This window comes from Ascidiella aspersa, chromosome 5 (genome assembly GCF_963924565.1).
Source record: "Ascidiella aspersa chromosome 5, kaAscAspe10.2, whole genome shotgun sequence".
Classification (NCBI taxonomy): domain Eukaryota; kingdom Metazoa; phylum Chordata; class Ascidiacea; order Phlebobranchia; family Ascidiidae; genus Ascidiella; species Ascidiella aspersa.
In genome coordinates this window covers 21008686-21025951 of record NC_139451.1, presented here as the reverse complement: position 1 = coordinate 21025951, position 17266 = coordinate 21008686, and the positions used below count along the sequence as shown (strand labels likewise).

At 35.2% G+C, this 17266-nt stretch overlaps 1 protein-coding gene across 1 annotated transcript; it reads left to right on the top strand.

Moving 5' to 3' along the window:
- The first annotated feature begins 13150 nt into the window (after window positions 1-13150).
- Window positions 13151-16905, top strand: LOC146145350 (arrestin domain-containing protein 3-like). Its single transcript, XM_083389735.1, has 9 exons — window positions 13151-13493; window positions 13685-13779; window positions 14296-14391; window positions 14480-14607; window positions 14746-14925; window positions 15259-15349; window positions 15427-15527; window positions 16052-16151; window positions 16404-16905. The coding sequence occupies exons 1-9, from the start codon at window positions 13381-13383 to the stop codon at window positions 16442-16444; spliced, it is 945 nt and encodes a 314-aa protein (XP_083245861.1). The 5' UTR covers window positions 13151-13380; the 3' UTR covers window positions 16445-16905.
- Window positions 16906-17266: the final 361 nt, after the last annotated feature.

The following is a 17266-nucleotide window of genomic DNA, read 5'->3' as shown; positions in this document are numbered from 1 at the left end:
TAATAACGAAATCGAAATCAGATAAAAATTGCCAAAATATTGCCTATATAACCTCTTATCTAACCCTAAGCCCCACCTATAACTATCACTAACTTTCCTAATATTTTCAACCCTAACCCAAATGCTAACACCACAAGCTACCCGCCATAAGCCCAAACAGGGGCAAAACATCCAGGGCCAAAACAGAGGCGCCCAAATGTCGACAGCAAACGTCCAATGCCAAACAGGTGTCCCCTAATCAACCCATACCCTTTCCTTACAGTCTGGGACGTTGTATTTTTCCGATTAATTTTGGACTTATTTCGACATGTTAAGGTCTCATGTAAACTATTTTAGATCTTATTCTGTCGTGGTTATTACTGCGAAGTTGGAGTTATTATATGTCGGTGGTATACTATGGTATTATAGATCTGATTTAGATGCTGTTGCTTTGAAGGTCTTATTGAGCTTTGTACTTAAAAGTACTTTGGAATCAATGAGCTAAGCTTAATAGGAAAGTTAAAAATAATTTTTACATATTACAAAATTTTTCCTTTTGCTCGCGGCGCACCGGTTGAGAAGCGCTGATCTAGTTATAGGCTGGCAAAAATATAGAAAATTGAGCAGGGCCGTTTTATTTTGTTCTCATTAAAAGGACAGAACACGATATGCACCAAAAATGAATTAGCCAAATTTACACAACTTTGATTACGCCGTTCCGTTAAAAGAACAGGACCTTTTGGATATTAAGAGATTCCTTCAAATGGGATAACAGTCTAAAAACAAACAAGTAGGATTCGCGCGAAGCGCCGAAAATTTGCTACTATGTTAATAAAAAGGAAATATAAGGTAAGGAAAGCGGCCATTAAGGTTAGGAAAGCGGCCCGCGTGCAGTTTTATTGAAATCAAGCTGAGAAATGATATATTAGGTTTTTCTGCAAGCAAGATTCTTTCGTCGAAAGAACCATATATGGCTCGCGAGCTCGACCCTTGCATTAGGCCTAGGGCATTACGAAGGTCGTGTTTTCTATAACGACATTCTGTTGTGTCCAAAATAGGTTATCTTATGGAGCAGAAAATTTAAGTTTGTCCGTACTGAAGATTATTATCCATATTTACTCTTACGACCCATTTTTAGTTGGTTTATCGTTTTGAAAAGGTAGCAGTTTGACAGATTTGAAGTAAGTTAAACAATGAGAACCTAACTTAAAATGTAATGATAACAAAATATAGGAAGTATGGTGTCTGTCAATTTTGTTTCCAGAAACTGGCACTGACAAAGGCTTGTTTTAAAATTTCTTAAAAGTAAGGAGGAATGATAACAGAAAACGCCCAAGCTGACAACTATATAAATCGTGTGCGAGCGCCATTTAATCACTATGTTTTATACACTTCCATCAAGGTAAGTGAAAGCCATCAAAAATATTATCTAATTTACGTTATTTATCCTTTTTGTTTGTAACGCGAAGAGCAAAGTTGCATTGTTTAAAAAATATGTACATTGTACGCTTATGAAAAAGAACAATTTGCGTCTATAGTGGCTGATAACTGTTTATCAGCATCAAATCCTTTATTAGGGTTTGAATTTTCTATAAAAAAATTTGTTTATTATAATTGGCGAACTGATTTTGTTGTAACATTTTCTCAATGTTTACCTTTTTAGATGAACAAGCTTTCTTTGACCCTCGTGCTACTGATGTTGACCATCTCCATCCTAAATGTGCAAGGCAAACAGAATCCGAATAAACAGTGGCCACGGCACAATTACCCTAAACAGGGGCCGTGGAATTACCAGCAGCAAAAACAGAAGCCGTGGCATTACCAAGAACCTACACAGGGGCCTTGGTTTGACCAAGAAGGTAATTAATTTGTACTTTCAGCAAACACTAGTGTTGGTTTGTTGGTGAGTGTTTTGCCTAAAGAGCTGTGATTCTCAAACTATATGCTGAAGATTCTTAGCAGTGCCGGGTAACGTTTGTTCATTTTGGAAAATATAGCTTGAACGCACCATTAGTAAGCAGATAATATGAAGAAATTTATCTCTTGTCCATGTATGAAGGGAAAAAGTAATAAAACTGCTGTTTTGTGTAAAGGGGGAACAAATGTTTTGTGTTAAAAAACACTGGTATTGAGGCTACGATCAGGTTAACGGATCATTACATATGGATAATCTTAGTTAAAAAGAATTTTGTGAAGTACACTGCAATTTCTTTTGAATGAAAATATATAGTTTCAGCAAAAATTATAATATTAATGCTTTATTTAACATATACCCATGATATCAATGCTTTTTATTCGACAAAGGCATTTAGTATCTTGATATGACATATTTTGTAATATTATTTTGCAGAAAACGAAATTTATTTCCCCATGGCGGACAGTGAAGAAGCTGGTGCCTAACTTGATTTTCTAGATGGCCACACGTTACCTCTTGTAAATAGGATTATGGATTATATTAAGATGACATCGATGATTGACAGGGTTTCGGAAACTAATTGAAATGTGTTTATTTTAACTGTTGCTATTATAATAAAATCAAAACTTTTGGCAATGTGTATTTTTGTACATTTCTATGAAGGACAGTATTGCTATGAACTTAAATATTCAGCTACATATTCGGTATATATATGCTCAAAACGAAATGGAATGTTAGCCTAAATGTGAAACTGACCGCTAAAAAAGAAAGCGTTGTGCTATAAGTAGGCCCATATGGCAGTAGTTTTTTTTTAAATGGTTTAAACAGGAATATATATTAATATTACATTTACTTAACCAAGATAAAAATTTAGTTAAAAATTAGTAAAATTATAGCCTGGGCTGTCATATTTCATCTTTAAAGAGTAATATATTTTCATGCAGCTTATTGATAACAACTCATTACAATCGATTACCCAGAATATAAAGCTATTCATTCTTGAAAGCGTCACGAATAATGTTTTTGCTAGTTTATAGATAGTACACCTGTCGTTATAAAAACGAAAAATGATAATATCAATAAAAGCCAAAGTATTTCTATTGTAAGCAGGACCGCGGTGTTTGGATTAAGGACTCGACAAAGTCGGTTTATTTTGCTACAATCAAACTAGGGACTTGAAACTTGCGTAAAATTTCGTATGATACCCGAGTCCAAAGTCCAAATAACCCAAAAGAGGCCGCGATATTCGAAACCGATAAAATTGTAAATTGTATAGGTGAAATGGCATGTGGTAAAAATTTGCCAACTACGAATAGTTGGCGGATAAGTTATATGGTACCCCACATTCAGTGGATTGATATAGATCATCCACCCTATTTTAAACATCTAAAGGGATGTTGTGCATGGCATAGAGTCGGAGTCGCAAGACAGAATCGGCAAATTTGCCGGAGGCAGACTGAAAACTCGGGATTTCGAAACTGCGTTACACACAGTTGCCGTTAGCCAACAAGTTGTTAATAAAATCAATTTGCAAACTTGACGATGTTCATTTTTAGGCTAGAATTACCATTTACTCAACAAAGCAGCACACCAATGAATATATTCCGTTTAGAAATGCTCAACTGAACTAAAATGCTAATTTTGTACTGAAAAATAAAACGATTTGCTCAAGTATGCCGGTATTTTCTGAAAACGGTTAAAACAGAATGTTTAATACCATTTACTTAACCACGATACAAAAAGCTTACTGATAATAATTTGGTACGTTCCATTAGCCTACTCGAAATATAAAGCTATTGTCTTTTAAAAGAGACACTTTTAGTTTCCTTCGTGGTTTAGCATGCATCGTAGATGCTAAATAAATGTTAAAACAACACACACGTGTTTTAAGTTAGGCGAATAATGTTTGACTTAAACTATAAAAAGAAGCCAAAAGTTTTCCAAGCCTACATGCACTAACTGTGGTTTAACTTCAAGACGTACTTGGATTTTATACAGTCCTCTGACTATAGCAAGAAAAGTATTTTTTTATGAATTTAAGCGGCATAAGGTATTTTAGGACAAATACAGCAAAATTGTAATATGAAGACACATTAACACGCCAATTTTTTGTGCCTTAGGCCTATTTAACCAAAAAACGTTCCTTAACTTATAGATTGTCTTGCATGGTTCTTATCTGTAACGTCGATTTACAATTATTTGGTGCCGCCAAATATCGATTAGCTCATAGTGTGCCGCCAGTAAAAAAAAAGGTTGCGTAGTACTGGTTTAGAATGTTGGTTTTTAACAAAAAGATCAATACAGAGCGTTGCAACATTGAAAATCTGCCCGAAAACTCCCTTCAAAGGGTGTGTGATTGCACAACTTTGGCGAGTAGTATTGCATTGCGTAAGTTTCGTGATGATTTTCATCGCCCGGTTATCGTCAACAGAACAGTTGAAGAGGGATTTCCACACGTTTTGGCGAAACCGCCCACGATCTTAGGAAAACTTGTCGTACCCGGAGTGTCGAAGCGCAACATTTCCAGGAAGTGTCTCTGTACGAAACGTTTGTGCTTCTGACCGTTCCTCTATTTTAAACGAAACCAAACAGGCACTTTATACGATACTTCCAGTCGTGTAAACTATGCCAAAAACAACGGGAAGACGTTTATGTGCAGGCCGAACACAAAAACAATGTTGACCTAAAACAATTCTAAAGTTCTATAAAATATTTTTAGATATCATTCAACTATCATGAGCTAACACATTTTTCTCGCGATTAGCCTATTATAAAAAGAAAAAAAAACTGAAAATTGTAATTGCATAATTGCTTCTTTGATTGTAACGATGCCAAGCTTAACTCAAAACTTGTACTGTAAAGTTTCAGTTAAAGTTTTAAGGTTGAGAACATTCGCTGTGATGGCAGTGAATAGTTTTTGCAACAAAATGATCTCTAGGAACCAATTGTTTCGTATGATCTAAAGCAAAGTGGGGTTTCGGTCCTGAAAAACAGTTGTTGCAGACTATGGCTTACAGCGGACCGGTCCCAATATTTGACAAACGATATGGGTTTTGATTTCTGGAAAAGACTCGTTTACCAATGTTTTATAGAAGGCAAAAGCAAACGTTCCACAGGACAATGACGTGCAGTCTGTTAAAAATATTTCCTTGTTCCAAGACACTTTGCCAAGCATATGAGTGAAACAAAACCTGTTGTTGCTAAAGAGTGCGCCGACTGCCAAACGGTCGCTTGGAATTTTCCTGGAATGTTAAAGGAAGTTGATAAGTAAAACGCCCTGGTCCAACCTATAAATAATCTCCAGGGTACGCTGTAATCACGTTGCCTTATTTCACTCAAGCCAAGGTAAGGCCATTTGCGAAACAATGATGAATAACATTATTAAGTATTATTCCGCTATTAGGAGTATAGAATATATGAAGTAATCAAAGTAGAATTTAAAATTCCATAAAGAATAGAGTATAACGTTTGTGGGTGGTCCGTTTGGGCTGGTCCCAGTATTATCTATAACCGCAGTTGACGCCATTCAAAATAAAACATAACCATTTGCTGTTTTTTTTCAGATGAACAAGTTGATTTTGACCATCGTATTTTTATTTCTGGTTTCGTCCGTTCTTGGTTCTGGAAGCCATCATGGCAACAAGTACAAGAAGTATAAACAGCTTTCTCGTAGAAGACGTGCTTGGTATGACGACCGGGAACTCTGGTATGGCGAATGGGGCAACTGGTATGACCAAGACCGGGGTGAGTTGGCCACTTAACATTAAACAATTCCATTAAGCCTCGTTAGATGTTATGTAATGAAATAAAACGCAAAAATAAAATTCAAATTCGTCCGTCAGTCTTCGCACTAGACCAGGGGTTCTTAAACTTTTTTCACCGCGGACCCCTAAAATTATTTTTTGCTTCACGTGGACCCCTGTAGGTAAGAAATTGTTAAAAATGATCTCATAAATTGACGTCACAATCAAATAGTCTGTCAGAAATATGCTGATGGTTTATGTAAAAAGGAGTCTAATTCAGTGGTAAAACGTTTCATTTTTAATTAAACTCTTTTTTTAATTTGATTACTTTTCAAACGTACACTAATATTTCAATTTGGCCTTCATGGACCCCCTGAAATTAGTTCACGGACCCCCAAGGGTCCATGGACCCCAGTTCAAGAACACCTGCACTAGACTTTGAACGCTTTACACAATGGCAGAAATCACCAGGGAGTGTAAACATCTGACTAAATCTGTTGTTTGCGATCGGGGCCTGCGTTTAAGGTAAGCCACTTTCCTCGCCATCCTGTCTGATCTCGCGGCAAATAACCGGAAAAACGGCATAATTTTAAACAAATGAAGACAGATTACAGTTTTTTTTTTTGATAACAAATCGGTTAATTTTGTTGCGCGTTGCTTTCACAATTAAAACAACTTGAAAAAAAAACAAAGTACAAGCTTGATAGTTTTTGGAGCATAACGATTGGAGATTTTAGTTGGAAGCACTTGGAATATCAAAGCCCATATATAAGCAGGTATCATTTCAAACGTTTCGAATATTTCATTATTCCCTTAGCTTTTATAATGCAAGCATATTTTAGGGGCAATGGTAGGGGTTAGAAATTGGCTTAGGGTTAATACTGTTAGGAGAGTTAGTGATGTACTTCAGGGTGGGTTTTGGGGTTAGGTGAAAGGTTGTTTAGGCATGATATGTTTGATCTTTGATAATGCGTAAGCAGAAATATAACCTAAATGCGATAAATGCTGTTTGATTTCGCAGATTCTTTGCGCCACGACAACGAGCTGGACATATAGACAACGTTTTCTCTATGAAAGAAGACATTTGTTTGACAACACTCTCTGTCAACGAAACACTAGATGCTGGTAACAGAGTGAGCGTGAAAATCTTTAACAAGAAACAGAGTTTTGCTGCTGGTTTAATGCGCGAAAAAAAAATTGAGAATAAATACATATTGCCAGATGTTGTTTGTGAAAAGTTTGGGCTAAAATAAATATTTTTTTTATTTTAGGGAAAATTAAGAATAACCCACAATTAAAGAGTAACTTTTTCCAGGCTAATTTGACAAAATGTTTGTTCGAATAAGAACAAAAGAACTTAAACAAAAACACAGATAAACTGTTAATCTGTTTGGTGAAAAATATGTACGATAACAGCATCCCACAAAAATGTTACCTAAGAAGATGATCTACATTTAAAGTTTATTTTAATATAGACTATAGGCGTAAATTTGTATAAAAAAACAATGTAACCCAATATAATTTGAAGCGATTTTGTAGAATGAATTAGTGGTGTTAATCGCTTTAAATTAATATATATCCTTAGCAAGATGTTTGAATAAGAAATTGCTTTACAAATGTCCCTTTATTGCACTCTCCACTGCTGTGAGACGACAACAAAGATTAATTCGAAAAGTCGTTCATGAAATGCAAAATATCTTGTTATTATAGTGCGAATAGTACTCGGCAAAGAATAATACTCCACAAGGTCTATATGGCTTTGCGCAATATTCCATCTGATAAATAAGAAGACACAACTTTGTTTCCACTGAATGAGCCATTGTTTTCGAATTACTTTATTAAAAGCGATCAACACAATGGGTCGGGAAAGAGAGTATTCCTAAATTAGGCATTTCGATCAATAAATAGAATTCTAATTTGTATATGAAGTAATTGTGGCTTCAAAGCACAACTTTCGTGTGATATGACGCTAAGGTTTATGCAACCGTCAACGAAAACAGACTGCAAAATACAAAATCTTATCAAAAACAGTGGCACTGTGTCCGTTGTTTAGAGTAGAATGTAGTGACCCAAAGTAAAAAAATAATTGCAGAGAAAGAAAGTGCAACATGGCAGACTTTGCGAAAAAAATACAATTTTGTAGACATGACAGAGTGAATTTTGATTTATAGGAATAAATTGTTTAGTTTGACATGTTCAGTTTAAAACAATTTAAAGAAATGAATAAACTTGTAGTTTCTTCTATAATAATTTTGATTTGCGATGGTTGCATTGGCAATATGTTGGCAACGTTGAAAACATATCTAAATAACATGCGATTTGCTTTTAATAGGCATTTGAATAGCTGCAAACTCAACAGGTTTTGCCACAAAGGCATTTTGAAAATAAAAAAAAGGGGTCTAAGCGATCCAAATGAGATTTTGCTGGTAGAAAGCACTAGATTTCGTGCAAACTGTTAGAAACATGACCATAAAAAAATAAATATAGCGCACATATTTGAATATAGGAAAGGTTTTCGTGAAACAAGGTGAATGGTATCAGACCGAAATTCGGGTAGCGACCAATTATTTGCGGAGCCCTGCCTTTAGCAATGCGTTTTCTGTTTACCTATGTTCTAATTTCCGTGTACTTTTAAAGCAGGTGTCAATTTTTAGGTACATTTAAAGTAAAAACTGTCTTGCTGTTGACAATTGCCTTCATTCAAGGATTGGTGAGCCAATATGAAATTCAGTCCAACAGTTGATGTACGCTTTCAACTGGTCGAATGGATTCTCGCCGAATCATGTAACGTACTGCTCTTCTTGGCCACCACGTATGCTGGAATCAGCCTTATTGCGCACGGAATTCGCACTGAAAAGTGGAAAAATGTTGACACACTCAGTAAGGTCACCGGTCGTTTTTACACGGCCGCGGTGCTGCCGTTTTTCCTCTTTCAACTGCGTCTGATTTTCGACCAGGTTGTTTTCAACGTCGGCTTTAACGACACGACGGCGGCGCTGTGTGAATTCGCAATGGACGCTTCCATTCTGGCTTACATGGTCACAATCCTATCAATCTACGTGTTTCTTTGGCTCAGGCAGCGCTGCCTGTACCAGCACCCCGAAATAGCCGCGGACATGGGCAAGAAGTGGCTGTGCCTACTAAACTGGGCAGCGCTGGCCGTGATTCTGTGCGGCCTGGCGGCCTCGGGGGTCGCCTTTACGCTGCCACAAAACTACAAGAGCTCGAGGCGCGGTTGCGTATCGAGGCCCAGGGGCCAATTCACGTCCTGGCCCTTGTACATGTGCAACGGTGCTGTGCTGCTCGGCCAGGGTCTGATGCTGTTTCTCTTCTTTTACCCGCTTCGGCGACATCTGCGTGAAAATAGCGGCGAAAGGGTGACCGCCATCCTTCGACGCTCGTCCGCCTTTGCGCTGGTTTGTGTTCTGTCGGACTTCATCACGATGCTACTGTACGTTTGCGCCCTTCCCGAGGCCGCACCGCGTCACGTCTCCTGCACATTGTATAACATTAACCTGGCCATCAACCTTCTGAGTGTGCTGCTGTCGTTCGACGACTGGCGATCGATTGTAAGGGTGGGATGCTTAATTCAGTCGTGCGGCAACCCCAATTAAAAGTTATGTATGAAAATGTTTTTGGGCATGATCTAAATAAACCATTTCAAAAAATGTTTAGGATAAATATATTTGTCGAAACGGCATGACGAGTCTCTTTTTCAAATTGTATCCCTAGAAAGTCTGAGTATCATTTACATTTATTGGGATTTCTTTGTAAGAAAAATCAAAACAAATCAGTGTAACAAAAAAGCTCTGTTTGATTATTCTGCTGCCAGTTATATTTTAAATTGCTTCGTTTGATGAGAAGCGAGCGCGATTTTTTTTTTGAATCCCGAGGCAGTTTTATTAACTGACGCTTTGTAAATAATGTCGGAAAGGTTTAATAGCCAATAAATGGGTTCGTTGAGGCACATATTGATTTCCTTACGAACCATTAATGGCGTTAAATAGCATCCATTTAAAATCTATCTAAACAACCTATTTACATCTCCTGACTTGTTTGTGTGGTATGCATTTAAGTTTTGATTATTTAGGTTTTATTTTTTCGTTTTAGATATATGGGTCTGAAGAAATGTAATACCTGTGCTTTAATAGTGATACGAATTACAAACCAGGAGTGTTTTACATAAGACCAACGAAGTTTTCAGTACATTGTAACGGGATGTGTTTGTGATTTACCGTCGGGAATCAAATCACGGAAATAACGCAAAACCCCAACCCTAAGCCAAATTAATTTACAATCACTAATTGGTGTATGTGTAACACAGCGATCCAGATAACTACCCACTTCCAAAGCTGTTTAAAAACAATTCAAAGAATGGGAAACGTTCTGGCGGAGTTATTTCAGAGCATTAAGTATGTGAATAATTCGTAATCAGTTGGTATTTGCAAAACCTGTGTTTCCATATACGTTTATGTTTGACTGCATATTTCAGTGTGTGTAAAATAACATCTTTAACTTCGGGCTATTTCTAATTTTGCGAATCTTATCAAAGATGCTAAATTTCGTTTTCCTTCTTTTGGAATCTAGATCAACAAAATGCCAAAAAATTGTACAAAATGTATTGAATTCCACCTGGTTGTGTTGAAGCTATATTGGAACATGCACAACGTTTCTCCCTAGTAAATAACGTTTTAATTATTGATTTTGTCCACAACCATTATAATAATAATCAACTACCCCATATTAGCTATATAGCTGTTTTGTTAACCCCATACTTTAAAAACAGATCACTAGCAAACGTTAAGTCGCTCTCATGCGATCAACCTATACAGGTCTTAAATTTGTTCACCTGCAAAGAATATAGGAAATGACAGTTTCAGTAAATAAAAAAATCGCTAAACCATTTACATATTAAATGTTTTTATTGCAACCTTTAATTATATCACTTAAAACTGAAAAAGCACAATCAGTTAATCAGGGGAACAATACTTGGATTAATTATACACAACGAAGATGGTGGTTGTGAAATTTTTTTTTTACCCTACAAAATTTATCCGGAAATTATTCGCTAAAAAATGTTTAGAAGTTGCTTTAGGTTATAACCATTATAACTTATAAGGTATCGTCATATTTTACGAACCTTCTAAATATTTGGTCACTTATCAGGGATGAAAGGTTAAAAGTTATTTTCTTACTTGAACAATAAAAAAAATTCTTACCGGACCACACGGAAATTTAAAAAAATGTCCCACAAAGTACTGTCATAACTTTAGTTTAAAAAAAGTAACTTTCAGAAACCTTAAGTTGTCGATGTAAAAGCGTACAAATATGCAACTGAAATTTAGGTTTAAATAGATTAAAGTGAAGATTGGACATGGCCAGATAAAAAAAAACATTTTTCAGCGGTATGGCATCATAGGCTATACCTGGCATCATATATAGGCTATACTTAGTTTAGCGGAACGTCGTTCCTAAACCTTTCAATTATGTTGTTAGATTGTCAGGATTTATGCAAATTTCTTTAAATCATTTGATAGCTGTAAATTAAATATATAGTTAATATGCGTGACTGATTGTAAGAGTAGTTATAGTACCGACATTTCGTTGTTTTTTGACTCAAGGAGCCGCCACTATTTAAAAAAAAGCGTAAGGGACCCGCAAGATGACAAAGCATAAGAACAACTTAAATAGAACATTACAAGTTAATTACAATCATAAGAAATGCCAAAAACATAAAAAAAACGTCTTGCTTATTTTAAAACAGGAAATTGGGTAATTGCAAGTCACCAGCGAAAAATATACCCCCGGGGATAAACCATTAAACAATTAGCAGCATAAATAACACATTCAAACAAAAAGGTTTCGGGTCAACGACACCTTAACAACACTATTCGAATTTTAAACGATTTGAACTGAAATGATTTTTGACAGAGTTTTTTTCGTTAATTAAAGAATAATCGCCTGACGAATAACAATATGTTATTAACCTACTTACCTTGACGTGTATAGAGTGGCTGCTAAGTTACAAGTGAATGTATAGGACTATAAGATTTTAAAAATGTTTTACGAATTTGTTTCACATTTGTAAAGTGCCGCGGCTAAACAAGTTTGATGACCACTGCATTAAAGAAAAGCTTTAGAGCAATATCGCTCGTAGTGAATCTAGTATAGGGGTCACGAAATATTTTTCATTTAGGAACGGATAACTGCAGTAACGACTGGCGTTCGCGCTAGCGGATAACTGCAACAATTGCTTGTAGATCGCGTGCCGGATATAGGACTTATATCGACCATGTTTAACTTGGTTATTATTAAACGAAGGAAAGATAAAATAAATATTTGCCAAAATTGACATTGAGCTTGATGAAATTGACGCTTCGTTTTAAATTTTAACAAAGCTTACCGTGGTTTTTGGCAAGCATTTAATTTGATATGGTATAAATAACGGTAGTTTTAGGATCATTTGGGAAATATGCGGCGTACCGCAAAATATGAACCCCTAATCTACCACTCATGTCTTTCATTATTCACGTGATGTGACGAAGCTCGTCAAATGCTGTCTGTAACGCTCTATTGCGCACGACACTTGGTCGTATGATCACGGGTCATGTTTTGATTTTCCACTGTGGTATTACATACCCATTCATTAGTTAAAATAACCCATTTGCCACTTTACGACTTTTAGCGCATTACATTGCGTTAGCTTTTGCTAGAGCGTAGATATAATAAATATAGTTTGCCGGAGAATTTGCTTCAACCGCATATCCATTATTTCCAAATATGCCAAATTCGTTGACACTTTCTGAACACAATTTGATTAATACACTTGGGCAAAATGTACAAAAACAAAGAGTTGTACTTGGTACAAAAACAAGGAGTTGTACTTAACCTTATAATATTTTTGCATATCTCAACATTATTTGCTCCATTTAAACGCTTGCGTTGTGAAACCAAGGAGATTATATTAAAACCCAGTCTTTGCAAAGCCTCATTTCATCCGAAAAATTTAGTAAATTGCCTTCAAAAATCGCAAATAGATGGCATACACATTAACGAATTATACAATATTTTAGTGTATAGAATATTAGATACAACTTTAAATACGAATATGTGGAAACCTGTTCTCAAAGCATAGGCTGTTAGCGCGTCAACAGTTAAAACGAGCCTCACGACTTCGATCATGTGAGCGCACAGCGCATAACTTGTTTAGATCGAAAGACAGCATTTCAAATGTACACGTGTACAATGGGCAAGAAATACGAAGCGGCATCACGTGCGTCGTGCGATGACGCAACACTCGTGATCCGCTGCCAACGTGTTGTTGAATTCGCGCGAAATAGTTTGGTCACCAGACCGGCGCATCTACTTATTTTTATTATTTGCAATCGCTAAACTAAAATCACGTGAACTATATTGTCCATTTTTACATGGGATTGCCTCAGCATTTTTCGGGTTTGCATTCTGCATAAATACAGCAAGCCATCGACAGGATTAAGTACTTTGCTGTAGCGAGCAAGCCACACTTAACAGTTGTAAATTCCGAGAGCATAAACTGGAAGAATAAGCAATTCGCTTTCTGTTGGTAAATAGAATGTTACTCGTAATGCTATAATTTCGAGCATACGTTAAGCTTGAATAAAATGCGCCAGACTGCATTGTCCTAATTCGTTTTAATTTAAATTTCAGAATTTGTTTAAGCAAACTCTAAATAATTTATCTTTGATTATTTGCAAGAACGAAGAAATGAAACCTACAGTGGAAATAATTTTCGACAGAAAGGGCAATGAATTTGAAGCCGGTGAAACCGTCAAAGGTGTTGTTACTTTTATCAACACAGATGAGATAAGAAATCGAGGCAAGTCAATTTTAAACGCTAAACACGAATATTTCCGGTGCGTTTTTAAGTTTACTTTACATTGTTTTATTGTAAAACCACAATACACCAAAACATATTTCATTACCGTATTTTTTTAATGACAGAATTAAAGTTAAAAATTTGTTTATAGCCACGAACTTGAAATCTGTTTAAATTGCTGCGTTTTTTACGTATCTTTGTGCGCTGCGTTGGCAAGTGTCAAACAGGATACAAGAAAGCTGAGATTGAATATTATATCAATGATGAAGTGGAAGTGTGGCCAAAAGGTATAGTTTGTGACGTTATTTGAAAGTTAAAACCCTTTTGGATAGTCGTGTTGTGACGTTGCGAATGCTTTTTAGGGTGATTTGTAATACATGTAATTTAGGCTCCATGATAGGATATATCAACCAAGCTTAATTTGTCTATATGGCATAATGTCAACAGAAAAAAAGAGCTAAAACAATGCAAAATAAAATTTTACTTCATATGCTTTGTTCATTAAAACCTTTTGAAATATTTCCCCCTTTTTTTTCATTTTTTTTAAATTAGGTATTTCCAAGTCAAGTAATACTCAGACCAACAAAGTGCTCAACCAAACCAATTTGTAATTGATATTCTAAATTATAGTATAGTGCTGCCACATTAGCCTGTAGCACGATTGTCAGTTGGGATGGAACTTTACAGATGTCATAAAGCGTAGTAGAAGCAGAAAATATTTCGACGGTTCAATCCAAAACATTAATAGTGACTTATATTTCAACGCATCAATAACAATATAATGTTTTCTCTTTACGTTACAGAGAAAACTGATGAATGTGGCAAAGTTTTGGAAGCCGGTCGAAACGAGTTTCCGTTCGAGTTTGTGATTCCCACTGGCTCTCCAATTTCATTTAACGGTAAGAGAAAGGTTTTTATAAATAAGTATAACTGGACAAAACTGCACCAAGTTGTCATTTTAAAAATGCAATACTTGTGTTAAAACAGGAAAACATGGTTCTGTTGAATACTACGTCGAAGTGGAAGTGGATAGGGTTTTCAGACCGACCAACTATAAATTCCAACGAACATTTTCAGTCTACAAAACAAACGAAGGAAAACAAGAACTAAGACTGGTAAAAAAAGGCGTTTTTTGCAAATTATTTAAATTAGAATCCCACTTATCCTACAGTACGATACAGTTAACGTATTGAATTAGAATTACTATTATCGAAATTTGGCTATATAGGCGTTTTAACGAAAGTCTTGTTTAGGATTCCATGAGTGCAAGTGTCGTGCAATCACCTTTCATGTTTTGCAAACCCGACGATTTCACTCTCGGGGTAAAATGCGATCGAAATCTTTATAGAAGTGGTGACGTTGTTCACATTCAAGCGGACATTGGAAACAAGAGCTGCTGTATTGTGACGGGATTGCGATGCTCACTGGTTCAGGTAAACGGATCTTATAAATTATGTTTTGCATTATCAGGGTTTCCAATCTTCGAGAGATTTTGCAAACTATTTAAAAACGCTATGAATAGAAAATTATATATTGTAAAAGAAGTCTGATGATTTCTGTTAGGTCTTCGGAATGTAGATATACCTTGGGAGATATTTTAGGTCACAATAATTGTCTTTTCTAGCCTATTCGATAAATTTTGAAAACCTGAACCACCAAAATCCTGGCGACGTATGAAATTCTAATCAAAGAAACACGAGATCAAACTGTTATAAACTACAATGACCAATAATAATATAAATAATATAAATTCATGTCATTTCCAGGAAGCGACTCTAAAGGGCGATTTTCTCTGCAAAAATCATAAAGTTTCTTTAGTTGATCAAGTCGAAGTGATGCAAAAAATCAACAATGAAGGTGTCTATTTCAAAATAGTAATGTGTGTTTTGCTTAAACGATTGTTGAATCACTAATGCAGTACATTGCTTTACCAGGTCCTTCAACCTTTACTTGCCAAGGAAATCTAATTATTCCAGTAGATGTTTTGCACAGCCTTCAGGGATGTTCAATGATCACTTTGAAATACTGCTTAAAGGTAGGCTATAGCAAACTGCATGGTTGGTCGAATTTTTAAACTTACTTCAAAAACACTAGATTCAAGGGGGTACAGTAATTTTATTGCATGTAGAGATGCTATTTCGTCGTATTTCTTTTGACACATCGGTAGTGCTGGATTTTTGTTATATTTTTTATTTTAAGTTGTAAATAAGGATCTCTTTTTACAGATTTGTAAGATTGTAAATCAGAAAAAATGTATGGTTTTGTACTGACATATAGCATTAATAAAATCATAGGTCATAGGCATTAAAAAGTTGGGCGAAAATTGCAACAAAATTATAGTAAAAAAATAAACACCATTTTTGTGTTTTTAATGCATAGAATTTGTTGACATAATAAAGTTATTACATACAAAAACAGAAAGAACAGAGGGCTCAAGTTCGCAGAATGCAAATAATACGAATATTTATATTAACGAAGGAAATTAAAATATGTTTTCTGTCAATTTATCGTATCGACTCTCCAAACACAACGTATTACCTTCTTTGCATTTTATGTCAGATCGAGGCTTTGATCAAGTACGGCAATCCGGTTTATGTCAGCATCCCACTTCGCATTGCTTCACCAGGAACAAAAAAAGATACTATTTTTCTTGCAGATGGTACTTGCACTTGAAAAAACAATTATTCGTTACCTATACACACGTTTTGCTGATTTTTTTTTATTAAAAACAATAGTTTTGAATAAAGTATAGTTTTCTCTGGTCCAATAATTGTGTGATCAAAGTAACTGAATCTAACCATAACTCCCTATATTCCTAATGATGAAAGTCACTAGTGTAACATACCTAACAAACTCCCGTTAATTGCTCCGGTATGTGGCTATAATACTAATATCATTTTTTTAATTACAGAAGTGAATAGCAAAGGCGGCGTTTTCGCAACTAAAGAATAAATCACTTTACTTGGCTTTCATCATACAGTTTGAAAAAGTCTCCAGTAACAGTGTTGTTTTATTTTCGCTTTCGTTACTAATTCTAAGTTACCTATTTTTTTAAGACATTATTAACCTATGACATTCTAAGTTCTTTTTTGTCGTGGATTTTGCAAAAGCTTTTAATGCTATTTTATTTGCACCTGTATTGTAAGTTGTAGCTTTACCACATGTTTTTAACGTCTGTATTTAACCGTTATTTTGCGCGTAACCGCATACATATTTTGTTCGCAATAAAATCTTGGTTTCGTCTGTAAATTTGGACCAAGCTTAAACTAATGTACTCTTTAAATTGTGGGGTATAAATTAAGGTTATTACTACTATTACAGTTATTTTGTGACTTGTCAAAAAAAATCAAAATTTTGTCAAAAATAAGTCAAAATCGATAAAATTGCACATAAATTGTTTACAAAATAATAAAAAACTAGACATATTTCAAAAATTCTTGTTCAGTTAACATTTTATCAAAAAATTAGTTTTAAGTTATATTGAACGGCAGAATTAACCACCCTGGTCTAGTCTATCGCATTAGGTTCAGCCTAAAATTAGTTTTTGCATTAAACAGTTGTTTATCTCTGATTCGAACAATGTATTAAACAGTATTTGGTGTAATTTTTTTGCTTAAAAAATCCCATTTCTTGTTTCGATAAATAGGTTTTTGTTGATTTTCTGTGATTATTTTTACATTGTATTTCAACTGTTTACACAACATTTTTTATAAAATAACCAACGTATTTCTATAAGTGCTTGTCTTTTTAAAATTACAAAAATATCAACTAAGC